The sequence below is a fragment of the Drosophila tropicalis genome, unplaced genomic scaffold (genome assembly GCF_018151085.1).
Source record: "Drosophila tropicalis isolate 14030-0801.00 unplaced genomic scaffold, ASM1815108v1 contig_859, whole genome shotgun sequence".
NCBI classification, from domain to species: domain Eukaryota; kingdom Metazoa; phylum Arthropoda; class Insecta; order Diptera; family Drosophilidae; genus Drosophila; species Drosophila tropicalis.
The window spans coordinates 7,031,328-7,057,017 of NW_027173353.1; the positions used below are offsets into that span (position 1 = coordinate 7,031,328).

Genomic DNA, 25,690 nt, shown 5'->3' on the forward strand with positions numbered 1-25,690 from the left:
GGTACGGGCCTTTTTTTCTTATATATTTTAGATACCGATAGTGATTCATTTCTCTATATGTATCTAAATAAAATAAAAATATAATATACAAAAGTGTAAGCAATTGAATAAAAAACTATTAGCCAACTATAGTTTCTGAATCATTGCTAATTTTTGTCGTTGTTGTTTTGGCCAATAATCTATCTTCTAATACTCTTTGTATTCTGAAGAATTTCGACTTTTATGCAAAAGAGACAGATTGTTGAGTAGCCAAAAACGTAAATTTCATTCAGTCAACAATATTTGTGGTCTATATAATGGCTGACTGGCTGGCTGGCCGGCTGGTTGACTGGTTGGCTGTTGGCCTAGCAGCTGATTGAATTGTGTTGGCCAGCAACAACAAAAACATGCCAATTTGATGATACTGCAACAAATGTGTTGTCTAAAAATATTATTTATAAAATTTATGAAAATACATATTTATTGTATGTATGTGACTCTGTGTGTGTGTGTGTCTGTTTGTTTGTGTATCTGGCCGTAGAGTGGGCCACCACCTTTTAAGGATGCGCCAGCGAGAAATTGTCTCGAGTCGACGACAGCTAAATCTTGACGGTGTGCGGCGCGCTTGTTCGGATTTTGACAAGCAGCCGCAACGGCAACGGCCAACGGCAAATGCATTCCACGGCATATTGCAATTTTGTATTTTTACACTAAAATAATGAGCCAAAAAATAAAATATTAAAGAGTATACATATATACATATAACTAATATGCGAATGGGAAATTGTCTTCGGTACAAAAATTGTTTATATTCTTTTATGTAAAATACTTTGCTGCCACATATTCCAGTATTAATACGCCACTGGCTATAGCCAACAGAACACTGGCAAAGGCAAAAGCTCCCTGAAACTGTGCCCATTTGAGGGCCTTGAACGGATTCTCGTGCACGCGGCCAATCTCTTCGTGTATTACACGCACCATATCCAAATCACGGGCCCATTTCTGCATATGTCCCGATTCGATAATGTGCTGAATAATGGGATTGATTTGATGGAGTAGATGATACTTTTTGGGCAACAACATTGTCACCAGATACACATACAAGGACTCTCGCCGATCGAAGCAAAAGAGATGATCGCGATGAATTCGCGGATTGTAGAACGAGTGCTGACGGGACACGGCCACGGCAATGTGATCATTTTCGGCAGCATCATTAAGGCAATCCACAATGTTGTAACACATTTGGAATTTCTCACGTATATACTTAAAGATCTGCAAACAACAAGAAAAAGGACAAAGATATCTCTGATCTAGCAAACGAGTCCTCCCATACCAACCTCACCATCCTTGTTCAGATGACGAACATTTTCCGAGCTGCCCATAATTATCATACGATTGCTATAGATCTCGCTGAGCGTTTGAATCTGATGTGAACTCCGGGGAGTGGTCAGGGTGCTGATCAGGAAACTCTGATAGGTGTTGCTAAAGAAGAAACCGGTCAGAAAGGAGCCGGCAAAAAGTATTCGCATCACCACTGTCAGTTTCTGATTGGGCATGGCCTGGGTAACAAGGATTCCCATCATGCGAATAAAAATAGCTGGATAGTTGTTCAGATTTCGCAAACGGTTGCCGGAGACACGCTGTGCCATCAGGATGGCAAAAGAACTGGTGACTATAAACAGCAGAAATAGGAACCAGGAATCGGCTTGAAAGCTGGCCAAGAAATTGAAGAAGCCGTGATTGCGCTTTGCTTTGGAAACACACCAGGTAAGATCGTCCTGATGATAGGGTATGGAACTGGATACAAATTGGCTAATACTTGGATCCTCATCTATTCCGCCAACAATCATTTCAATTTCGCTGCATATAGGGAAATCATATTAATTGCAATTTTCAATCATTTTTCTTTCATCGGCCCACTCACCCGTCGATCAGCTGCTGAAAGAGATGATATACATTGGTATTTTCCACTTGCAAATCAATATTGACATGCAAACGCTCTGCTATGGTCTGAACCATTTGATATTCAATTCCACCCAGCTGGGCTTTGCCATTGGCTTCGGGTTCTTCATCCAGGAGATGCGATTTTCCATCATCTTTGTCATCATAGCCATCGTCATCGTAGCTATAGCTCTCATTACCGGCTGCGTCTTGTTCATCTGCTCCATAGTAGTAGTCTTGTGAAGCCGAATCATCGCTGCGAAATATATAAGGCTCCCAGGGACGAAAGGCGGCGGTTAGTGGGCATCCACTTAGATCTTTGGGAAACTTATCCTCAAACTTGGCACGAAAAAACTCCTCAATTGTGGCTGTCGGCTGACTAGTAGAATTCGTTTCCGTCAAACTGTCATCATTATTATCATACATGGTCCGGGCAAGACTTCTTTCTTCCCCATCTAACTCCTCGAATTCTTCATCACTCTCGGTATTTAATTGATCCTCTTGTTCGTCATCATAATCTTCACTTTCGCCATCTTGATACTCGCAGGCATCCAATAGTTCCACTGCTATTACGCGATTTCCACAATTATTGTCCGGGTGATAGGGAAACGCTGTCTTGCCATAATAGAAGCTATTCTCCTCACTCTGGCCTATCACATTGACATTGAAAATTTTTCGATTCATGAATATGAGAAGCAGCTCCACCATTAGATCCGTCATCTCCTCATCGGTTTCCTCCACTGAGACCAAAAAGACCACGAATTGCGCCAATGGATTCCAATTCATCATGCCCTTCCAATGGTCAAATATCTCATCGAAGTCTTCATCCTCCAAGTTCTCCACCAACACGAAATAGCATTGTGGTTTCTCATGCATTACCCACTCACCTTCAAGGCCATCGTCAGTTCGGGGATTTGTGATCAATGCGGTCCAAGGATAGTCTTCATCGAGAATCATCCCGCGTAGCAATTGCTCTTGTACATTCTTCAATTGCTCGTTGATATTTATGCAGAGCACTGATCCGGATAGTGTCTCACTTGACTGAAAGTATTTGCGCAATAGGGCCAAAATACAAATCGCCTGGGCATCATCATCGCTGGGCGCAATCATCAGATTTACGCCAAAGCCATCTTGGCCCACAACCGGCAAGGCCAATCCATGTAGCACCAAGGCCACCCAGAAGGTAATTGAACAGCCGAAAAACATTTGTGTAACTCAAGTGCGGACAGGTGAGCGCCAACTGATGACTGGGACCACGCCCACGCATCAGTGCAGAGCGTTTGCCACACATGCCCCATTTGTGTCTCAAGGGAACTGAGACCCTTAGGGGTCGGCCAGTTATTATATACCAATTATGCTAAATTTCAATCTCCGATTTGGGGGGGCCCAATTCAACTGGCAATCGCCTGTCATGCATGAAATATTTTGTGTTTGTTTACTTTGACCCGTTGCTGGTTCCGAAGCTCCAATTCAATTGTGTCAACTCTTATCTCAAATCTCTTAAGTTGTATACCCTGTAGTCAGAGCATATACGGGGTAGATTGGCATAAGGCGAATCCTAATAACAAACAGGATCAGCCACAGTCTCCAAGTGAAGACATAGAAACTTAGATTAACAGGGTATTTTCAGGTCGGCGACAAAAAGGAATTAACAACATTTGGTAATCTTTTCGTTCGCTGCTTGACATTAAAGACACGTTAAATGCAACATGGCAAAACGAAGCAACGGGAACCACAAGGTCTGACATTTTCGAATGAACGAAATAAATAACATGGAGACAAGAAATAGAGAAAAAAATAAAATATAATTGAAAAAAATAAACAAAAATTGTTCAAAATTGCGTGTCCACAGAAACTAAAAATTACATTTATGAAAAATCGTAGGCTGTGAATTCAGGTCTATTTACGAATTGCCTGATCTTGCATAACTGCCAAACATATAGAAACCCATAAATTATATCCATAAACCTGCCAACTCCAATCGCCAACCAAATCCATAATCCTTGAATACTTATCTTCAATCAATAACCAATCAAAAATACTCAATTGCTCAATCTTAATTGTCTTGTCACATAAAAGTGGCCCAATGAATGAAACAAAGTTGACAATAATGTATGCAGATTTCTCCGATTTCATGTAATCAAAGTTTGCATCGAGGATATATACATTTCTTTGGAAAACTGATTGATTAATTAAACGAATCAAACAATTAACAAGATCTATCAAGTGTTTGTTTTCAACTGAGAGTGGGTAAAAGTGCAGCCAGTTTTCAGTTGTGGTCATGAGCTACAAAAAATATGTTGAATAAATAAATAAATTACTTAATACGAAGGTATTTCTATACAGATTTGCAACTTGCTCACCCAGTCACATATAAATAGGTATTATATTTATACTGCACAAAAACAAAACAAAAAAAAAACTCTGCCAGTTGGCTAGACTTTGAATATTTATTGAGAAAATAAATAAAAATCACTTGCTAAGTCGGTATGATAATTTAATTTGTATTACGAACAAAACTTTTAAACTGGATATTTTGTTGAACTTTTGCTTTATTTAGTAAACATTTCATGCATATTTCTTCCGTACTTTGACGTCGAATTGAAACAATTTTTGTAATAAAATTCTACAGCAATTGTATTTGGTTTTACTTTCATCTAAACTTGTTTTACTTAAATAAAACCACATTATTTTGATCACTGTGTAAAAATATAAAAAACCTATATAATTTAAATATTCAGAGCATTAAACTTCTTATAAAGAAAGCAGTTATTATTAAGCCTTAGAGAATTTAATTGTTCAAAGACAAAGATCGGGTTTAAAGAATTTGTCTAGTAATTATCATTTAACTACTGAACTTAAAAACCCATGACAGCCATTTAATAAAAACTAAAAATGGTCTTATAAAAACAAATTGCAAACCATCAAAGATGTCAAAAACAAGTATTTTGGGTTTGATTTATGGCACTGACTTTAGATTCTTTAACTAGCATAAAAAAATATCTTTACATTCATAATTTAATATATCAAAAAAGCTATTGCAATTTAGTTCGTTCAGTGATTGGGCAAGTGTATTAATTCGCTATGCACATTTTTAAGCTCTTTATGTATTTTTGTTTACTAAGCCAACTTGCATGTCCAGTGCACTCGAAATCCGTTTCCATAGCACTTCAAGTGTGGCCAAAAGCGTCAGAGTCAGACACATAGACATGAGGTTGACCTTCGCTGAAAAGAATAGAAATGCATAAACCAGACATTCATACATACATACATATGTATATACGGTATTTGTTTAGGTAAATTGATTTATTGTTGGCCATATTAATATTAACTATCAGCTGGCACCCCTGCAATATGGAGGATATTGTGGAACGGGAACGCATTTGAAGTTCCAGTTCGAATTGAAAGTACCACAAAAAATGAGCCACAAATGTTTTGGGGCATTGTTAAAACCGGCTTGCCGGAGGTGCCACACCTCCGTTTGTGGAGGTGGAGCCTTCAAGCCACATAACTTTAATTGGTTTAATGGCTCACTTTTTATGGGGAAACAAAGGCAATGAAAAAAGGCAATACTTAAAAAACTTATTATGTGGTCTTTAACCAAAGTAACCCCCGCCCCCTTCAGATCGATATTAGTTAATTGATGCTTAAGCGTCCACATCTGGCATTACGAAGAACAAAACCCAAAAAGAAAAAACACACACAAAAGTACGCTAACAAAATACTTGAAATGTTTGCCGAATTCAAGACCTTGTCAACACTTGGTAGCTGTTAATGAAACTGTCAACAGGCCAGCCAAGCCAAAGAGTAAAAAACAACATCAAAACACACAAAGACATACCGCAAATGGGTGGCCAAGCAGTCTCCCAGTTTGAGGCTTGATTGATTTAATTAATGACGAATTTCGTACGCTTGGAATGCACAAATGAGAAAATTGCACGTTGATGATGAAATGGCTAGATGACAAGTCATTTGCAGTCCAAAAGGGTCAAAATTATGTAGTTCGATTGTAGTTTTACCTTTTGGAGGTTGGGCGTTGGTCTCACGATTCAAGAATTGGAAAGATAAGGTGTATTCAGATTCAGATTACATTAGTTTTAGACATCTGGAGATTGAAGAATGCTTTTCCACATTAAAGACAATTGACTGTGTGTGTGTGTGTGCGTGGGTGTGAAAAGACATATGTTGAGATAAGTTTTATGTCTTTCTTTTTCATGTGAAACATTGCTGCATTTTAATAGTTTATTTCGTAATATTTAACGGCGATTGGACCGGCTTTCCGATCGCAAAGTACTCGGTACTGTGACGTTGCGGCTATTAATCTTGAGATGTGGAGTCTCTCGGGGCTGGCTCTATAAATTGGTTACTTTCGAAATGGGCAAACGGCTAATGAGCAACTGCAGGGCGTAGTTGTGAAAGGAAAAACAGAAAGCCCTGCGGTCATACCTGCCTACCACCTACAAACATGTGAGCCAAGTGTGGCAGTTCCGATTTCATAATGGTCAAGTGCAGACAGCATGCGACAATATATGTATCTATATTGTGTGTATTCGTATATGATTACAAATGGTTATGTCATTGACTAAAGCACACGGACAATGGGCAGGGAGAATGGGCCTTGAACTGAACTGAACTAAGCTGGGGTGAGCCAATGCTGAGCAAGAGGGCGTGCTTAGAACTGGTCGATCAGTGCTTAGATCGTAGCTTGGCATTAAGTTAAACGCCCGCCAAAAAAATAAAAACTACAATTAAACACAGAAAGAGCCAAAGACAAAAGCAAAAGTGAATGTCGAGTGGTGTTTGGATTTACATTTCCGAATTTATGGGACGAGATAATTGGGGCAAATTATCAGATGCCGCTGCTGTTGATGTGTTTGTTTTTTATATGACTTATAAGGAAGGCACCTCCTCAAGCCGAGCACTTCGTTCCACGTGTTACCAGCACCACCAAATATTCAATTGAGCACTGGTTACTGCCCTGACAACTTGGCTAATTCTGGCGGTAAACCAGTTTCCTATGCTATGTCTGTTGCAGTAGTCACCTTTTTTGCATAACCCCTTTTTGCGACCGAAGCTTTTCACAATATTTTTCGGGGCAACCGACCATTTTGGAGCATTTTTTTGGAGAACCTTTTAAGAGTCTCAATTAAAAGCGAACTCAGAGTTGTATTTTTCGTTTACTTTCTATTTTTTTTTTTTTTTTTTGATTCCATTTTGTTAGTTGTATTTGTTTTTTGGTTACATTTTTTTCGGTTTTAGTCAAACAAGTTGTTAGATCTACAAATCTGCCAAGTATCCATGCTGGGCTTTCACTTGCTCTCCTGGCCCGGGCCAGTTAAAGTCAAATGTGTCCAATGCGATGTTATGAAATGCAAATCCAGTTCAGTTGGCCAACTCTTGCACCTGTCGTGTACGCCATAAATGTAGATAAGAAAAGGTTGGAGGAATTCATTAACTATCCAACTGAAAACCGATTAAATATAAATAGAGAGTGTTTATATGTTTTAAAAGCGATTAGTTCAATTTAATTGACTCGTAATTCATCTGCATAAAACAGAGAACAAAGTAAATTAAGCTCATCGGGCAAACCCTTAACATCTATAATTTGAATAGTAAAATCATCCTAATAGAGGTGCTGACGGAATCAAGTTTAGTTAATATATTCAATAATAAATCTTTAGCCAAGCGCGTAAATAACCAATTAAACCGCCCTCTTAATTTTTTCACGTAAACATTATTCGCATTTAGAACTGGATTCGGGTTGAAAAAATATTCTTAAATTCCAGCTTATTTTCAAATTACCGTGAGAGAGCAATGGACTCTCTACATTAAATGCGTTTGTCGAGCAATATTTGTTGGGTAGCCAGATAAACATTGATAATGCCCCGAACGTGATAGCGATAATGAACTTGTAAAGGCCCCACCACACCCCCTACACACTTGGACACTCAACACATACAAACATGTGTACATGTGTTCATACATGTGCGGGTAAGCAAATTACATACCGCAAAACAACTGAAATTAACTATCAATGCAAATGTGCGGAAGACGTGCCGCCAGCTGTCAAAGTAAAAGCCACATAGATTTTTCATAGTCGGCGTCCAACGGAGCGTATGAGTAATATGGCCATTAATATAAGAGTTTGAAATTGATAACTATGGAATCAATTTTCCGTCCATGGAGCTAAAGTGTTAAACGCAAAACAAAATACACACACTCTTATAAAATTCGCTGTGCCTGCAAAACAAGGCGCAGTCGCAATACAGCAACCGTAACGCTTGGACGTGTCGCGTAGATACAAAAAGTAAATTCGAAACGAAACCAAACCAAAAACAAAATCAGCAAGTAAGCTAATGCCAACAACCAGCACAACAACCAACCACAATAAATTCAAAATCAAACCAACTGCGAGCAAATTGGCTTGCTCTTGTCTAGCCCCGCCTGCAATGGCAGGAGAAAACAAAAGACTTAGGCAACGAACGTGAATACTGCTGCTGCTTCTGTTGCGGTTTTCCTTTTTTTTATTTAAACGGTTAAAGTGCAAATTGCTACACATTTTTCAATGCACAGCTTAGCTCTCCATGCAGTTGCAGCACTACCAATGCCACTCTCACCATATGGATTCTCGTATCGATTGGCAAACGTGCGAATTTAGACGCCAAGGGTAGACGGCAAATGCGCGATCAAGCAAAAAACGCCAAAAAGTATTGTGAATTATTAGCCAAATGCACTTCATATGTATCCGTGTGTGTGTGTGTGTGCCCAAATGTAGAACAAACTGTGTTAATTAAGTTTTGTTGGCAACGCATGTCTCATTATTATTTCTTGTTTCGTTTTATTTTTGGCAATAATTAAAATCGATGACTACCAATGTGCAACTAACTAACAAACAAACGTGCTGGCATTAACGGAAAGACAGTGATTTATCGTGTTCAGTTAAGAAAAACAGGAACAGTCCACACGAAATAGTTTTAAAAGGGGCTTACCAATTGGATAACACTCTCTGTAGAGGATTTATTGGTGAATCAAGTGAACCCTCCTACTACATCTATGCCAATAAGGAAACGCGACCTTTTGTTTCTTTTTGGTCCAATCGAATTTGCAACCAGGTGCTAATTCATATGAAGATCACAGACTAGTTGCTTTACTTGAGCGGCAATTAAACCTTACGGCATCTGCGGGCCCAGTCTATTGTGAAACGTCTGTGAGAGCGATAGAGATGCAGATAAGGCCGCAAGACGGCAGTTGGCCCGTAGTTGCACTCATTTTGATACCAAATGTTGCCATACAAGCAGCTTAATTGCCAACAAGTCGCTAGGGAACTAAAACAAAGAACAGACAAAACAAAACGTACGAAAATATTTAGTTAGCCAATCTAAATCTATATGATTTTCCCACTTACTTATGTATATAATAAGCACAAGTATGTGAATATCTATAGATTACTATGACATTAAGCTTATTCGAATCGCGTGTCAAAGGGCTTTAACAATTTCTTGTTTATGTCTTGCCCAATTTTGGAAAAAAAACGAAAGAAATTAAAAAATTTATATCATTCGCTTGACATGGCCATTAATCTCGACTACAATAAAACGATAAAGACATTAAATATAGTTTAAAAGGGAAAAGCTAAGCAAAAAGTCAAAGTCAGACTGTTCATTGTAAATGCTTTTCGGCATTTCTGTTGTCTTTCTTCCGCCTGTGCCGCTGTCATCAAAGTGGCAAAGTGGCAAAGTTGTCATTTATCACATAAGTCGCGGCATATAGCATAGATACTTATATATAAGCATATATCTCTGTGCAGATCATAAACTTTGGGAAATTGTTCAAGTTCCGCCTCGCATTGCATGGAAAAGTTATGTAAAATGTTTAATTTAAAGAAAATAAATCTCTTTCATGCGTGTGGTAGGCATATGTTACGGCTTCAGCCTTGACATTAGACATCATTTATTTTTCACTTTTGTTTTTGTTTTTTATGTAATTCATCAAATTTTGGTTTAACTGCCATGAACAAAATTCAATTACATTGCCGATGCAAATCGTTGGCTTTGGTGATGATGAATGTTGGCACGTGAGACATTTGATTTTGTTTTAAAGGAAAGTGAATTGCCTGCATTTGGCATGCTCAATGAGATTTGTTGGAAAACTACTTTAACAATTTGCTGGGGCGTTTTAATAATATGTAATTTAATGCCCCCAAAATAATTGCCAAATCTGAAAATTAGACCATTTATCATGTTCAGACACAACTAAATCAGACTGTCAGTTCCTTTAGGAAACAACCAGCCACGCTTGCCACTTGAAACGCATGTGAGTTTCTTTTTGAAATTTTGTTTTTCGATAGCATGACTAAGTCTCCTGGCGCCCGGCAACAAGCATATCAATGGCCGTGTGAAATCAAGTTACCCACGTCATTCGCAAAAACCAAGAGTTGTTGCTGTTGTCAATTCCAGTGCACACGTTGACGGCGGCAACAACACGATTCGAATACAATAGCCAACTGGCATGGACTGCAATCTGCATCTGCATCAACCATAGACATAACTTGGTGCCGGCACCGGAATTGACACATTAATCCATATAGAAAGGGCGACAATCTTGCCCAGTTGCGGATGCCAACTCCAATATGCATTAATTACCTTTTTTTTACTCGTTCCACTTAATTTTATGTGAACAACTTGCTTGCTATTGTATTCATAATATTATTTTCTTTGCAATTGGCATAATTCTGCATATCTGTATTTTCAATTAAATGGATTTCTAATTGTTTCTAGTTGATATTTGAATTATCAATTCAATATCACGACATCTGGGGGGTTAGCATTTGCATGGGATGGGGTTTTTTCTGTGGGAAATTCCCAAATGGAAGATCGAGGGGGTCCCATGTATCTATGCAATAGACTTTTTTAGACATATGGATTATTAATATATATAAATTTATTAAACATCTGTTAAAAACTAATTTCAAAAATTCAGTTATTCAGTTTTAGCCAGTTTCAATTATTCCAATTATTATATTAAATGCTTTCCGAAAGAATTGTGAGAATTAAACTTGAAACAAACGCTAAATTCAAAGAGTATAAAAATAAATTTAAGTAAACCGAATATGGAACTTCCTGTATCGAAATAAAAAATTGTTTAGCAATCAAATAAATTAATTCAATTAATATTAATTCAATTAAAAAACAAACAAACGAAAAAAAAAACACATTTCCGATCGCAGAAGGCTGAGTTCTGGGCTGAATTTATTTAAAAAAGTGAAGGGAAGTGAGAGATAGAGAGCAGTCTCTTGGTTTTGCTCTTATTTTACAACTGAACGATAAACAATATCTATATATATATTTCTGATCCCACAAAAGTGATGGATAAAGGACTCTTCTCTCTGTATAATCAAGAAACTTTAGGAACATCGCTGAAAAATTGATCTTTATCTTCAAAAGCCTAAATCTTCTTTTTTAAAACCAACAAAAGAAAAGATATGGCCATAAGAATCATCGTAAATATAGGAAAGACTTTTACTTCTAAGCAAAATCTTAGCATATCACTTACTTACAACTTTATATAAGGATTGCCTTGGTTTTTTTCCCTCAATAAATGCAGTTTTGGCGATTCGCAAAGGGCGTTAGATCACTTTTTGTTATTTATAAAATCTCGTAAAATTCTGTGTTTAAGTAATTCCATAATTTAAATGATGATTAAGCCGAGTAAACTTAGTCAAGGTTTGCATACACAAATAATTGCCAATGATCTTCCTATTTATTGAATATAAGTACCTATAAATACGCGACTCGCCAAAGTTTTATGATCACTTGTAATAGTCATTTTGATTGAACTCTTTCTAGCATTCGACGTTTGCGATGCTGCGCATCCTTGCCATAGCTTTATTTCTAACTGCTCTCGCCTGGTCGGGCAGTTCGGCTCTGACACCGTCCGGCCTGCAGGTGGCTAAGAAATGGAAGCTCCTGAGATACAATTTCCAGCCGCAGGCACCAATCAGTGATCCCAACTTTTACAATCCGCAGAATGTGTTGATCACAGGAATTGCCGTTTCGAACGATCGCATTTTCATTGCCACTCCAAAACTATTTTCTGGAGTACCTTCGACAGTTAGTTGGGTGTCCAAGGCTCAGTTTGGTGACTCACCCATTCTGCAGGCATATCCCGATTGGTCCTTCTCGAATACGGCCCGAACCAATTTCAATTGCAGCGATCTAATCTTGACATCGGTTTATCGTCTGCGCATTGATTCTTGCAATCGCCTGTGGCTCCTGGATGCTGGAATCTCACGTTCGCTGGAGGACTACGAAATGACTTGCCCACCCAAAATACTTGTAGTCGATCTTAACACAGATCGGGTAGTCCGACGCATTGATTTCCCTGCCGAGGTGTTGCGCGGAGAATCCCTCTTCACCAACATGGTGGTGGATGAGACCACGGCCAAGACCTGTGATGATGTCTTTGTCTATATAACAGATACAGTGGAACCCGGCATTATAGTGTACGACAGTGGCAAGGATGTTACCTGGCGTGTGTCTCACCCGGCAATGTATCCCGATCCGGACTTTGCTCAATCCGAGATCCATAACGATCGTTTTGTGCTAATGGATGGCGTGGTGGGCCTGGCATTTGACGAGCGCACTGGAGTAGTTTATTTCCAGCCCCTGGCCACTGATCGGTGAGTGTGATTAAAGCAACATTGAATTTTATTTATATTTAATCTAATTGTTTAATTTCAGAGTATTCTCGGTACACAAAAATGTATTGCGAGCAGGACCGCTTCCCAGTAGCCAGATGTTGGATGTTAAACTGGTGGGCAAGAAGTCATCACAAGGCATTGGACTTGCCGTTTCACCCTTTGATAGCAGCCTTATCTTCAGTCCATTGACCGAGACGGCCATTGCCTCTTGGAATCCTTCAAGCAATCAGCAATCGGTATTGGCCTATGATCGGGATCAGTTGCAGTTCATTGCGGACATAACTACAACTCGCTCGGAGCCTGGCGTAATTTATGCCATTGCCTCAAAGTTCCATCGCTTCTTTTTGAAGAATCTGAATCCCAATGAGTTTAACAATCGCATTGTTCGCTTGGAATTGCCCCAGGGCCAGGCCAGTAACTCTTTGCTGGGCCATCACCTGGGACTGCCCACAGGTCCCACGCACAATAGTCTGCTTCAGTATGGCCTTTACAATACCCAGGCCCAGACCTCTACAAATGCCTTGCAGACTTATTTCACCAGTCCAGCTCTTACCACCCCGTTCACCACCAAATCCCCCTTCAAGTTCGAGACCACTGGCATTGTCAACTACGGAGCACGCAATCCATTCACGGCCCTCAATCAGGGTGAAGCATTTCCCCCCAGCAAAGCCACCAGGGACAATTATCAGCGCTCCTATCTGGACAGTCTAGTGGGCTCAAGTGTTCCAGTGACAACGCAGGTGACTCTTCCCACACCGTACACCACACGCAATAGTGGTTACTACTACCAACGAGGCAGACGTGACCTGTCCAAGAAAACTGAGGAAGAAGAGCCTTAAGCAAGCCTTCATTGATTCAGGTGTTTTCTAGCAAAAGCTGCTGTAAATAAATGTTTTACATAATGTATATTAAACTAATTTAATTAAAAATATTTTCGATTTTTCATTTCGATCTCAAGGGAAATCTTAGACTAACCGTGCCCAAGATCCTTGAATAACATGACTAGTTATAACTTTGAATGGTGATTTATTTCAGCCAATCTGTTTTGTTTTGTTGCCAAATAAAAGTTGGTATTGGAGTCTCACTTGTCAGTGATGTTGGCCAAACTCATGGCAGCCATTCATTATTAAGTGTTTCTTGTTGCCCATAAATGAAAGATCAGATCGAATCTTTCCATAATTTTTATTTGTGTTTGTGGGTCATGAATTGGTTTATAAAAGTTGACAAATTTAGAGTTGTCCCTGAATATATTCGTTTCCTCTTTCACACCTGATCTTTGCACAAATGTACAAACATATATAAATATTAAATTCATATTTTTGGCAAAACAATTTTTTGTTTAATATTTTACAACTCCTCTTGAATTCCATTGAGAGGCGGCTACATTCTTTAATATCCGTAAACTGGTTATTCCTAACAAAAAATATGTGCAATAAATTAAGCAAAGGCATTCTGTTGGCCAAGTAGCCGAACAAATTAGCAATATCAGCAGCGGTCAGAGGCGTTTATTTATTAATTGGGTAGGTAAATGAAACTTTGGCTAAAAAGAGTCAACACTCAAAATATTCAATTACCAATATCAACTCATGGATGCTCTTGCAGTGTCTTTAATCGATGCATTCTCTATGTAAAGGAATCAGAAAAGAAACATCAATGTCCTCTTGCTTTGTCTTATGTGTGACAAACATTGAATACAATTCAAATTACTTACTTAAAGAGTATAATAAAAGCGAAAATAAAATACAACACATAAGAACCTGTTGCAATTTACACTTAATTTATGAATGCTGCGAGCTGAAATGAATCTGCTGTTGTTTTTGCAAGCTTTTAAAAGGATTTACTGTGATGTTGCTCAGATCAGTTTGGCTGAGTGAGGCCAGGAGAAACAACGTTTTAATTCGAGATTATCAAAAGCATATCTATAGATATGTATTATCTTTTGCTGATCACTTTAATTGGTGCGATTCTCGGTGCATCTTCAATAAAACAACTGGACAAAGTGTTTGAATGGCGGAATCTAGAGTTTGGCTTTTCAAGCGAAAGTGAACGAAATTCTGCTATACGTAAAGGAATATATAATCAGGATACTCCCGTTCCCTATGACATTGATGTGTATTATCCGCGTAAGAAAAACCCACTGCTCTAATTTTACTCAACTACAAAGTCTTATGCTAATATAATATTCCATCTTAGCTAAAGGTGGAGCGCCCAGGCACTTCATCACAACTCCTCGGGATGAGGAAGGTGTGCCATATTCCTTGTCTTATGTCAGCAAAGTTCAGCGAAAAAATGGGAGTGAACTTCAACCGTATCCCAGCTTTGATTGGCACAGCTCTAAGGGAAAGGATTGTGATGGTCTGACATCGGCCTTTCGAATGCACATCGATCCCTGCGGGCGAATGTGGGTTGTCGATACTGGATTTATTGAATGCCAACAGCGTTGTCCTCCTCAAGTAGTGGCCATCGATCTGGCCACCAATAAGCTAGTACATCGCTTTCGTATTTCCGAAAGTCTGACCAAGGTCAATGTCAGCAGTTTTGTGACGGTCCTGGCTGATGTCAGTGATCCACCTCCACATGGCAGCTGCAAGCAGACTTTTCTCTATCTCTGTGACATCTTAGGGTTCGGCATCGTGGTGTACGATGTGGACAAAAAGGACTCCTGGCGTATAGAGAACAAGTACACACGTCCAAATCCGAATTTCAAAAAATTTACCATTGCCGGAGAGAGCTTTGAACTCTTCGATGGTCCAGTCAGTGTATCTGTGACCCCGCCTGGCTTAGGCTTGCAGCGAAATCTCTTCTTCCATGTCTTAGCTAATGACCTGGAAATGGCCATACCCCTAGATATCGTTAATAATCCCTCCAAATGGAAGCATCAACATGGTCGTTCGCAGCAGAGTGTTAAAGTACTGGGCAAAAGAGGTGTTCAATGTGCCGCCTCCGCAATCAGCAAGGAAGGCTTCTGGTTCTGCGTCTACATGAAACCCATTGCTCTTCATGGCTGGAATATACGTAAACCCTATTCGTCGTCCAATGTGAAAGCTCTGGTAGAAAATAACGAAACCTTGCAGTTTGTGAGTGGCATGAAAGTCGTACGACGACCCAGTGATGGGCGTGAGGAGCTGTGGATGCTGTCCAATCGCATACAAAAGTCATTTGCCAAACGAAACTACAAAGAGATTAACTATCGAGTACAGCGCAGTGATATAGATTATTTAATCCTAGGTCAACTCACATAACTTTTACTTTCATATCCAAGCTGAAAAATGAAAAAATAATTATCGATTTTGGCAATCATCACCCACAGATGGGTAAATCGCCTAATCATCATCATCATCGTCTTGATCATCATAGTCATCACCTAATTAGGCTATTGATAAACCATTTATTATGTAGGTTTATGCAAATTAAAATGAACCATAAATTTGCCAATTGATCCACATCGGATTACTCGTATCGAATTTGAAAATTTATGTATATAGGATTTCCGGCACATTGGCACACAAGCTGGGATCAAAACTCTTGCCTCGAAAGTCATGTTTAAAATTATTGTAAATTAATTAAGCGCAGATTCTGACAAATTCATTTCTGCAGCACTTAATTCTGGCATTAATGAGGCGTAAAAAGGCTGGCCAACAAGTTTTTCTGTTCGCTCTTCTGGCCAACTCTTGAATCTGCGGGTAGCTCTTGCGGTTTCGCTCCGTCTGTGGCCTCACGTCAAAGTCAGTTTTTTTTGTATATTGTGTTCCAACCATAATTTGCATGTTAAAATCTGCAAACATTTTAAACATGCTTAATGATTTAATTATGATAATAATTTAAGCGATTGATAGTGGGTGGAATTCAAACAGAAGGCTTGACATTACTCTTAAATGTTTTAGTCATTCGATGGGATGGCATTTTAATACACATATTAAAATCTACCTTTGGGGGTGAAGATTCTAACATTTAAGCAAAGTTCCTTGATCTCTCTCTCTCTCTCTCTCTGTCCATGCGATTCGAACACAATGGATATCAATTATTGGCAAGCAAAATTAATTAGTGAGCAAATCATAAAAACAAATGACCAACAAACAAATAATGACCAAATCTCACTAGATAAAAGATGATAACTAAAGCGACAAAAAAATAAAAACAATCCAGTATCAAAAACCAGTTGGTATCGAAATACAAAAATTTAACAAGTATGGCTACAATATCTGGAAATATATTGGGCCAGATTAGTATAATGTGAAGACTCAATGTGTAAGGACCACTTTGCTTCTCGAGAGACAACCAACATGTAAGTAACCTGAACTTGACCATTCAAAGTCCTATGTTCCATGAGCAATAACCTGTTTCCATCCAGGTGTACCCTAAAACTGTGTATTCTGATTGCTTTTTTGAGTGTCACGCTGGGCCAAAATCGTGAATATTATTATCAGCAGCCCATAACAAGTCATCGTCCGCCGTATAAAGAACTCGATAAGATTTTTGAATGGAGGAATTTGGTATTTGGTTTTCCCAACGATGTGGAACGGACTAGAGCTCTGGAAAGTGGTCGCTATAAGCCCGAGAGTCCCATACCCATAGACATTGATGTGTATTATCCGTGTAAGAGAGCGACATATGGAAACAGAAATTATTTAAATATTTTATACAATTCCAGCTAATGGTGGTCCAGCACGACATTTTGTAACTGCCCCACGTTTCGGTCAGGGTGTGCCCTATTCCCTGGCCTATGTTAGTCCAGTGCAACAGGAGAATGGCAGTGTTCTTCAGGCCTATCCTAGCTATGATTGGCATAGTTCCCATGGCGCCGATTGCGATGGTCTTACTTCTGTTTACCGTGTTCACATCGATTCCTGCGGCCAAATGTGGATATTGGATAGCGGAGAGATTCAATTTGTTCAACATTGTGCTCCACAAGTGGTGGTTATAGATTTGGCCACAAATCAACTGATACATCGATATCGTCTTCCGGAGAACGTGTACAAGGCAAAAATCAGTCGTTTTGTGACCATACTGGCGGATATCAAAGATCCTTGGCCTCAGGGACAGTGCACACAAGCTCTCGTTTACCTCTGCGATCCCACTGGCATGGGCATCGTTGTCTATGATGTGCTGGGCAATTCATCGTGGCGCGTGGAGAATAAGTTCACCTATCCAGATCCCAGATTTGGTACTCACACAGTTATGGGCGAGAGTTTTGAGCTTTTAGATGGGGCTTTTACTGTAGCCGTGACTCCATCGGGATTGGGTCTGCAGCGACATCTCATCTTCCATGCTCTCTCCAACGAAGTGGAGATAGCTATTCCGCTGGATGTGCTAAATAATGCCACCAACTGGCAGAGCGGCATCAGTTCATCGCTTAAGGAGTTTAAGGTCCTCGGACGGCGTGGTGTACAATGTGGAGCCATGGCAATTAGTCAGGAGGGCATTTGGTTCTGTGGTTTCTTGGAACCTATTGCCATATACGGCTGGAATATACGAACACCCTACACGAATTCAAATCTCAAACTGCTGGCACATAATCCTCAAACACTGCAATTTATCAGTGGCATGAAAATTATCCGTCGTCCCAGTGACGGGGCGGAGGAACTGTGGGTACTATCCAATCGTCTGCAAAAGGCATTCACAGGTGCCCTCAACTACAGCGAGATCAATTATCGTGTGCAGCGCTGCGACGTGGATGACATGCTGCAGGGACGGGGTTGTGTGGGTTCTTCTTCTTAGACTATGTAAATAATCTTTAAGCGGTCATAAAAGGTGTCTATAAATCTCGAAATTCCTTTACCTGTGTACATGGCTATGGCTATGGCTGTGGCTGGGCCAACGGCCAACAGCAACCTTTGTTTGTGTCTGGTCAATGTCAATTAGGGTTTGTTGGCTCACAGCTTTGCCGCTTCGAGTCTACCTGCTGCGTGTCAGTCTTAACGCATCGTCCGAACGGCTTGGACGAAGATTATCTGCATTTCTAAGCATTCCAATGGCGAGAATCCAAGCCATCTGTATCTGCATTGTGATCTCGATTTTGTTTGCTGCTGAGGCACAGGAATTGCAATTGAAACAGCTCCGAACGTTGCACAAATGGACAAATCTAAGCAATTTTCTACCAGTAGATGTGGATATGGAGTACGGGGATGAGGGCAGACATCGCACATTCCTCACAATTCCACGCCTAAACGCCGGCACGCCCTTCACACTGGCCACCGTGGCTGCCAGTGACAATGAAGTGATTGAAAATCCTCGACTGGTGGCCTATCCAAATATGGCCTGGCACTTGCCACCAAATAACTGCTCGGGCATCATCTCCGCCATGCGTACCTATGTGAGTGTAATCGCATTTAGCTAAGAAAATCGTATGATCGTATCCAGGTTTTATTCTCAGATTGATGAATGTTGGCGCTTATGGGTAGTGGATTCCGGTCAGATCAACTCCCTTCAGCTTTGTCCACCACAAATTCTAACCTTTGACTTGATCAAGGATGAGTTAGTGCAACGTCATGCATTGCCGCCACACAATTATGTGCCTGGCATTTCTATTTTTACCAGCCTGACGGTGGATCTTAGTGATGGTCAATGCTTGGGTGGCCGAGCCTATGTTGCCGATGCCTGGGGCTATGGTCTAATCGTGTACGATTCCCTGACAGGTAAATCCTGGCGTATTGAAGACAAATCTATGCAACCATCTTCACTAGAAGCTCTGCCACGTCAAGCTGGAATATTCACTGTGAGCCTTAGTCCCAGTGAGCAAGAGGGTAGGCATGATACAATTAAATAACTATCTTATCAATTACTAAAGTGATGATCTTACAGATAGATTTCTTTACTTCCACACTCTGAATGGTTTCAACGAATTGGCGATTCCACTTTCCCTGGTAAACAATGCCAGCTATTGGTCAGCGTCCAATTCCAGCAAGAATCGAGATATTCGCAGTCTGGGCACCCGGGGAACTCAATGCGAATCGGAGGTAATGGACAGTGACGGGAATCTCTACTGCAGTCTCATTAGTTTGGGTGCCTTGATCAAATGGCAGGAGCACTCCCAATATACGCCAGATGATCTACGAGTTGTGGCCTACAATCCACACCAGCTTAAATTTATCACTGGCCTTAAAATCAATCGCAATTCCCGAGGCGAAAATGAACTTTGGGCTTTAAGCAGCGAGCCAAAACTCTTTGTGGGCGGCATTGTGCGGGAAAATGATATCAAATTTCAAATTGTTGGCTGTCGGACAGCGGATCTCTTGGCCAACACACCCTGTACAGTGGGTGCAGGCACAGAAGATCAAACTAAGACCTTGTAATAAGGTTTGATTCAATTTTCAAAATTATATTTTTAGAGTTGGCTTACAAACAGCGCCGCGTTTCTAAAGAAACGAAATATTTAATAGAGTTTTGATTTAAAATAATAAATAATTTTAGATAACGGTAAATTGATTTACTCCATTTTATTTTAAAGATTATTTTGCAAATTTACCACTTGTCTGTCTACTTTTTAAGATTTCTAACAAATTTCATTTAAAATGCTCACTCTAAAATGTTGCCTGCCGTGACACTCAATTATGCACAGTGGCGCCTGAGTTTCCTATCGGTTAATCGACATTTTGGAGCAAAACGATGTGTATTGATCTGGCAACACTATTGTCTTTGCAACCGTCGGATGTTCCATCTCTAATTTTATTTATTTTTTGGTTTATTTTGAAAATAATAATAATCCAGCAATAATAATGACAAATCTACAGCGTTGGCTCTTCTACGCCGCCCTATTTGCGGTGCCCTACCTGTCTCTGGTGCTAGGAACAGTACAAACACAGCTGACGACAAAGTATTTCCTATTTGTTCAATTGTTGCCGGTTTTGTTGTTGGGGCTTTTTGGAGTAAGTGCATCCTCCAAGTCTATTAGTAACAAGTACTTATGATTCTGCAATATTTTCCATTTCTTAGATCTACTCTGTTTGGACTGTTCTCTATCGGACATTTACCTTCAATGATTGCCCACAAGCAGCCAAAGAATTGCAGGCAGAGATTCTAGAGGCACGAAAAGATCTGATTGCCAAGGGATTTCGGTTTCGCGATTGAACATGGTGCTATTTGTAATTTAATTAAAAGTTATGCAAAAGTCTACTTGATTGTAATTTTCATTGTGGTTAAAACTCAGGTTGCTGTATTCCCAAGTGCATGAAAAGTTTGTACATACATATTTACATTCGCAGTCTCGCCGACATTATGACGTGGTTCAAAGAGCCGTAAGCATGTGGAAATCCGTTGGGGGAATGTTTATATGACAGTTGAATTCTAAACATTTAGAACATGAATTTAAAATTCTATAGAAACGTTAGAGCAAACTGTAGTAGAACATATTCTTATCATTCACACATTGCTAACACATTAATTTCGAGAATAATTTGATATAAAACGTTGGCTTCTTTTTCTTTGGTAATAATGAGAGATAAGAGGGGCAAGCTGAAATGCTTTCTTTAATCATTTAATTGAAAAAATCACAGGTCTAGATTGAATCGCCCTATAAACACTTACTGGCATTAGGCATGCCACAATTAGATCTCAACCAACTGCAAGTCTTTGGATTTGGCAGGAGAGCTTTGGGACTACATTGTGTTAAAAGGCCATCCCTCAATCTACATTTTCATAATAAAGAGAGACCAATTAAGTCAAATTCTCTCTCATTTGAAGCTCAACTCTCGATCAAGCCACTGGAAGTGTTTATCTTTGGAGCGGCCCAGCCCAAATTATGCATAAAAACCAGTCTCTGCCGCTGTCGCTCTTCCAGTGACTAGAAACGGTGCTTTCATTCCAGCTTCAAGCTGTGCATACAAACAGTTTACACTTAGACGTCAAACCGTGAACAACACCGAGCTCTGCCGAAAAGTTAACAAAGGGGAAAAAGAATAGAACTCAAAACAAAAGTAACAACCGAAAAGAATACCAAAAAATGAGTCACAAAATCGTTTTGGGCGTTTTACTCAGCTGCCTACTAGCCTCCGTGCATGGAGCGGCTAAGGTAAGTTTCTGATTCTTGTGGCACCTGAAACCAAAATCAATTGAAAGCAAGTGGGCTTAAGTGGGTGGGTCGGTGGGTGTTGTGCCAAATTAACGTTGCACAACAGAGCCAAATACAAGTCAGGGACGCTCGCGCGCGAAAAAAAAAACCGATTACATCGTATGTGATACGTGTTAGTGGGCAATGGGGTTAGGTGGAGGAAGCGTGAGGTTAATTAGCCCTAGCCATAAGACGATTGCCGACTACTGCGCCCTTTTTTTCCGAAACGACAGCAACAAGTGAAATGCCCCGAAAAGTACGCACAGGTTGAATGAACTTTTCATTTGGACTGGAAAATGCCGCAGTTGGAAAATGTACGACAAATAATTAACATTAGGCTTCAATCTTTTGATATTTTTGTTTTGGTTTCGAGTGTGAAACTCAAAACCAGTTTTCGACCCCAACCAGTTTCCATTTTCCATTTCATTGTTGTTATATGATGAGAGAGAAACCGGTGTCTGGTTTGCTTCTCCTCCACTCTCCCCTTACCCCGGCGTGACTAACTCCAACTCGAAAAAGAAAAGAATGGAACACTCGCCTATGTGAAGGATGGGAAAGAAGCGTAAGCACTTTATATAAACGCTGAGCCATACATCAATTTCAATGACAGAAACAATAAACAATTTGCATAATTCGACTCCAGTTGCTTTTTCAGCCAGCGATTGTGTGCGTTTCTATATACTATTGCGCTTCATTTCAATGCTTAGTCACGAGAATTTTAGCCATCTAAAAAGTTTTAATTTAGTTACTGCCAGCCCAGGCAGTTGGCTAAATTATAACAATTTTGTAGTTAAAGCTTTTGTTCAAAATCACAGGAATGTAGCAACTATATAATTATATATATAGCTATACATTTTATTTATTTATCCATGTGGAATGTTTTCACACATTTTTTTGCACTTAAGTCAGTTTGCCAAGGGAAGTAAAAAGAAAACAGACATTGGCATACTAATTAACTGAGGTCAGAGAAGTTAAATTTCCATTGAATCTGATGGCATTAGCTTCTGAAGAAAATTAATAGTATATATGTACATATATGTATGTATGTAATACATATGTATATTATTTAAGGCGGAATGAAAAACATTCATTAGTAGATTCTTTTACACAGTCAAGCTAAGTTTATACAAATATTTCCTATACTTTGTTGTAAACAATTAAAGTACAGTCAAAATCTTCCTTAATAAACATTTATGTATATAAGGAAATGGAAATTATAAGTTCACTTGTTTTCTCCTATCTTCTGTGTATTTTAGTCTCATAATCTTAGATTTTAATAAACAAATTTTGTATCTTTTTAGAATAAATTTTTTCATGTTGCTTTCTGTCACGCTTATTAATAAAACTAAGAGCCGACGAAAAGAAAAACATTTGGAACCCCGAAAGTTAAAAACCACATTAGGATAAGCACAGAAGAAAGTTATTGTTTTAGGCAATTTTGTGAAAATGCTTAAACCTTAATAATTATAATGTTTTCTTGAAAACAAATTAAAAATTCTCTAGGCAATTTTAGTGAAAATGCTTAAACTCTTAATAATTATAATAGTTTTCTTGAAAACAAATTAAAAATTGTCATGTGGAATGGAATTCTTCCTAATTTACAACTTTTAAAACAGTTAGCAAGTTTTAAAGAAACCAAACGCTAAATTATAACTTTTTTGTATAATTATTCTATTTTAAGGACCCTTGCCGAAATTTTTAAAGTAAACTTTTTTAAATATTTTGAATGCCACATAATAAACAAAAAATGAATATTCTTTTATAGAAAAACAATTTGCTCTTGCATTCAAGTATCTATCTCTGCTGAAAATGATTATTTTTGCGATGCAAACATTTGAAATTTGTCAACAATTTGTCAACTCATGCAAAAGTCATTTGCATGAACTCAAAAATAGGTGGCCCATAGTCATAGCCTTTTCGACTGCAGTCAAAATGTAAATGACTCTCATCTACATCAATTGTGGTCAGAGTGAGGCAACAATGAGGCATGCCAAAGATTACAATAAAACAACATAACTCAACATACTGGCTTTTGTCATTCCCCTTTGACTTTTCCCAGGTGCCCGTTTCAATTTACTATGAATCCCTGTGTCCGGACAGTGCCAAGTTCATTACGGAACAAGTCTATCCGGCAGTGAAGACTGAACTCCGTGATGTGGTCGAACTGACATTTGTGCCCTTTGGCAAATCTCATGTAAGTGCCAATGGCCAATAGGTAAATGTGTAACGAATTGTGTGGACTAAATGCTCATTTGCATATCGTTTTCGCTCTGCCAGTTCTCCACGATGGGCGCCGAGGTGACTTTCACTTGTCATCATGGTCCGAATGAGTGCTATGGCAATAAGGTGCATGCCTGTGCCATTGACCACATTCAGGCCAACTCGTATCAGATTGAATACACTCGCGAGTCGCTAACTCTGGACTTCATCAATTGTCTCATGAAGGCGGGCAAGAATTTCCCCGACAATGTGTATCCCGGTCAACGTTGTGCCACCGAGAATCATGTTAACAATTGGGAGAACATCAAGACCTGTGCCAATTCCACCGAAGGAAGCATCTTGTTGCGCAAGGCTGGCGAGACCACAATGAAGCTAAAGGAGCCACTGACCAGTGTTCCCACCGTTCTGTTCAATGAGGTAACCGAATTGTACATCCCTCAGTTGATCCTTTATTCTAATGCGCATTTTGTTACCAGCAATTCGACAAGGATGTGAATGACCGTGCCCAGAAGAATTTCATTGGCACCCTTTGCGGATACGTATCTGCTCCTCAACCTCGCATCTGTAGCCAACATAACGCCGCCGCTCCTGGCTTGGCCAGCGTAAGCGCCATCTTAAGCTCTCTATTGGGTCTTTGGTTTATCCGCTACTCTCTCTAAGCTGCTCTCTCCACTGATTTTCCCTCCACTCGGAGCTCTCAGAGTGCAACTATGATTCTCTTAATTGTGTATGTTGTTTGTTTTAAACCATTTATTTTTTTCTGCCTTTAGGCTAAATGAAACTCATGCCGTCCGAATATCCACGCCCTATATCAGTCTCAAAATCATTCGTGAGAGCTTAAATCTATTTGTAAAATTTTAATAAAAATTATAAAAAATATTTTCATTTATTTATTGAAAGAAAAATGGAATTAGAAGAGGAAAGCTGCATTTGGTGCACTTAACTCAATTGGCCTATTGAGTTTGTGAAATCTTGAGTAGATTTAGTCGATAGAACAAATGGGAACCCTTGTTGTGGGAGCGGATTCGTATGTTTGTTGTCAAATATTATGATCGGTGTCTCTGTATAGGTCAGCGTCAGCTGCTTATCGGCTAATTTATTTTCGATGCGATAAGCCAACTGCTGCTGGTAGGTAGCTCTAGCAACAGAGAATTACACCAGATGGAGATGGAGGAGAATGAAGACCCTATCACCCACAGTCGGCCAATTGTTGTAAACAAGTCGTTGGCAAATCAATTTAAGCTTGCAAAATGCTGATACGACATAAAGCAGCGAAATGAGCAAAATAAAAAGTAATATGCACGTTGATCGAATGTGACTCAATAAATTGGTTAATCATTTAATTAATTGATCAAAGTTGTTTTGAGCCAACTCTGGATAATATGTCTTCAATCAACCGCCACGCAGCCATCATGCTGTCATGGGACTACAGTCCACGCTTTGACTTTGACTTTAGGCAGCTGTTGTTATTGTGGCCCATGAATGGGCCATAAGCCCACGGCAATTGTGACGGTAACTACGTCAGCAGCAATATTCATTCATAATCATTTATATATGTACATATGTATGTGTGTATGTTTCTGCAATAGATGTCGAGCAAATAAATCTCAGCGCGATGTTAATTTGACGTCCCAAAAGTACAGAACGGTCATTGGATGAGCCGCAGCCCAAAAAAGGTTCAAAGAGACTGTGTTAGTTGGAAACAAAAGTAGGTAAGTGTTTTTGGCAATTGCTGCTGCCAAGCCAAGCAAAGCCTAGCCGAACCAAGCCAAGCCAGCACCTACGTAAAATCCAACAGATAGTGT

The 25,690-nt window shown here is 39.5% G+C and overlaps 6 protein-coding genes across 7 annotated transcripts; 5 read left to right on the forward strand and 1 right to left on the reverse strand.

Annotated features, from left to right (window-relative positions):
* Positions 1–795: 795 nt before the first annotated feature.
* Positions 796–3,126, reverse strand: Ir87a (Ionotropic receptor 87a). The gene is made up of 3 exons (XM_068296617.1): positions 1,904–3,126; positions 1,317–1,839; positions 796–1,251 (listed from the first exon to the last, which is right to left on the reverse strand). Exons 1-3 carry the CDS (start codon positions 3,124–3,126, stop codon positions 796–798), a joined length of 2,202 nt encoding a protein of 733 aa, XP_068152718.1.
* On the forward strand, positions 1,731–13,548 carry yellow-e (L-dopachrome tautomerase yellow-e). 2 transcript variants are annotated; one of them, XM_068297482.1, is made up of 3 exons: positions 1,731–1,746; positions 11,766–12,598; positions 12,660–13,548. In XM_068297482.1, exons 2-3 carry the CDS (start codon positions 11,781–11,783, stop codon positions 13,456–13,458), a joined length of 1,617 nt encoding a protein of 538 aa, XP_068153583.1. In that variant the 5' UTR covers positions 1,731–1,746; positions 11,766–11,780; the 3' UTR covers positions 13,459–13,548. The 2 variants fall into 2 exon arrangements, with proteins under 2 accessions (XP_068153583.1, XP_068153581.1); XM_068297480.1 differs by lacking the exon at positions 1,731–1,746 and adding an exon at positions 8,164–8,268.
* Positions 13,549–14,546: 998 nt separating this feature from the next.
* Positions 14,547–15,861, forward strand: yellow-e2 (L-dopachrome tautomerase yellow-e2). Its single transcript, XM_068296622.1, has 2 exons — positions 14,547–14,742; positions 14,813–15,861. Exons 1-2 carry the CDS (start codon positions 14,547–14,549, stop codon positions 15,859–15,861), a joined length of 1,245 nt encoding a protein of 414 aa, XP_068152723.1.
* Positions 15,862–16,863: 1,002 nt separating this feature from the next.
* Positions 16,864–19,911, forward strand: LOC137582172 (uncharacterized). The gene is made up of 6 exons (XM_068296623.1): positions 16,864–16,904; positions 16,971–17,215; positions 17,271–18,314; positions 18,499–18,932; positions 18,993–19,362; positions 19,421–19,911. The coding sequence occupies exons 1-6, from the start codon at positions 16,864–16,866 to the stop codon at positions 19,909–19,911; spliced, it is 2,625 nt and encodes an 874-aa protein (XP_068152724.1).
* A 340-nt stretch (positions 19,912–20,251) lies between these two features.
* Positions 20,252–20,731, forward strand: Dpm3 (Dolichyl-phosphate mannosyltransferase subunit 3). Its single transcript, XM_068297525.1, has 2 exons — positions 20,252–20,484; positions 20,552–20,731. The coding sequence occupies exons 1-2, from the start codon at positions 20,335–20,337 to the stop codon at positions 20,684–20,686; spliced, it is 285 nt and encodes a 94-aa protein (XP_068153626.1). The 5' UTR covers positions 20,252–20,334; the 3' UTR covers positions 20,687–20,731.
* Positions 20,732–21,447: 716 nt separating this feature from the next.
* Positions 21,448–24,764, forward strand: GILT1 (Gamma-interferon-inducible lysosomal thiol reductase 1). Its single transcript, XM_068296489.1, has 4 exons — positions 21,448–21,626; positions 23,725–23,859; positions 23,943–24,302; positions 24,362–24,764. The coding sequence occupies exons 1-4, from the start codon at positions 21,558–21,560 to the stop codon at positions 24,542–24,544; spliced, it is 747 nt and encodes a 248-aa protein (XP_068152590.1). The 5' UTR covers positions 21,448–21,557; the 3' UTR covers positions 24,545–24,764.
* The last annotated feature ends 926 nt before the right edge of the window (positions 24,765–25,690 follow it).

Excerpts from the sequence above, each read along its gene's own strand:
- Ir87a (XM_068296617.1), bottom strand. The coding sequence starts at position 3,126 with ATGTTTTTCGGCTGTTCAATTACCTTCTGGGTGGCCTTGGTGCTACAT. Across the intron at positions 1,840-1,903 it reads TTTCAGCAGCTGATCGACGG|CGAAATTGAAATGATTGTTG; the intron begins GTGAGTGGGCCG and ends CCCTATATGCAG. Across the intron at positions 1,252-1,316 it reads ATCTGAACAAGGATGGTGAG|ATCTTTAAGTATATACGTGA; the intron begins GTTGGTATGGGA and ends TGTTGTTTGCAG.
- yellow-e (XM_068297482.1), top strand. The coding sequence starts at position 11,781 with ATGCTGCGCATCCTTGCCATAGCTTTATTTCTAACTGCTCTCGCCTGG. Across the intron at positions 12,599-12,659 it reads CAGCCCCTGGCCACTGATCG|AGTATTCTCGGTACACAAAA; the intron begins GTGAGTGTGATT and ends GTTTAATTTCAG.
- yellow-e2 (XM_068296622.1), top strand. The coding sequence starts at position 14,547 with ATGTATTATCTTTTGCTGATCACTTTAATTGGTGCGATTCTCGGTGCA. Across the intron at positions 14,743-14,812 it reads CATTGATGTGTATTATCCGC|CTAAAGGTGGAGCGCCCAGG; the intron begins GTAAGAAAAACC and ends ATTCCATCTTAG.
- LOC137582172 (XM_068296623.1), top strand. The coding sequence starts at position 16,864 with ATGTGTAAGGACCACTTTGCTTCTCGAGAGACAACCAACAT. Across the intron at positions 17,216-17,270 it reads CATTGATGTGTATTATCCGT|CTAATGGTGGTCCAGCACGA; the intron begins GTAAGAGAGCGA and ends ATACAATTCCAG. Across the intron at positions 19,363-19,420 it reads TAGTCCCAGTGAGCAAGAGG|ATAGATTTCTTTACTTCCAC; the intron begins GTAGGCATGATA and ends ATGATCTTACAG.
- Dpm3 (XM_068297525.1), top strand. The coding sequence starts at position 20,335 with ATGACAAATCTACAGCGTTGGCTCTTCTACGCCGCCCTATTTGCGGTG. Across the intron at positions 20,485-20,551 it reads TGTTGTTGGGGCTTTTTGGA|ATCTACTCTGTTTGGACTGT; the intron begins GTAAGTGCATCC and ends TCCATTTCTTAG.
- GILT1 (XM_068296489.1), top strand. The coding sequence starts at position 21,558 with ATGAGTCACAAAATCGTTTTGGGCGTTTTACTCAGCTGCCTACTAGCC. Across the intron at positions 21,627-23,724 it reads CCGTGCATGGAGCGGCTAAG|GTGCCCGTTTCAATTTACTA; the intron begins GTAAGTTTCTGA and ends GACTTTTCCCAG. Across the intron at positions 24,303-24,361 it reads CCACCGTTCTGTTCAATGAG|CAATTCGACAAGGATGTGAA; the intron begins GTAACCGAATTG and ends TTTTGTTACCAG.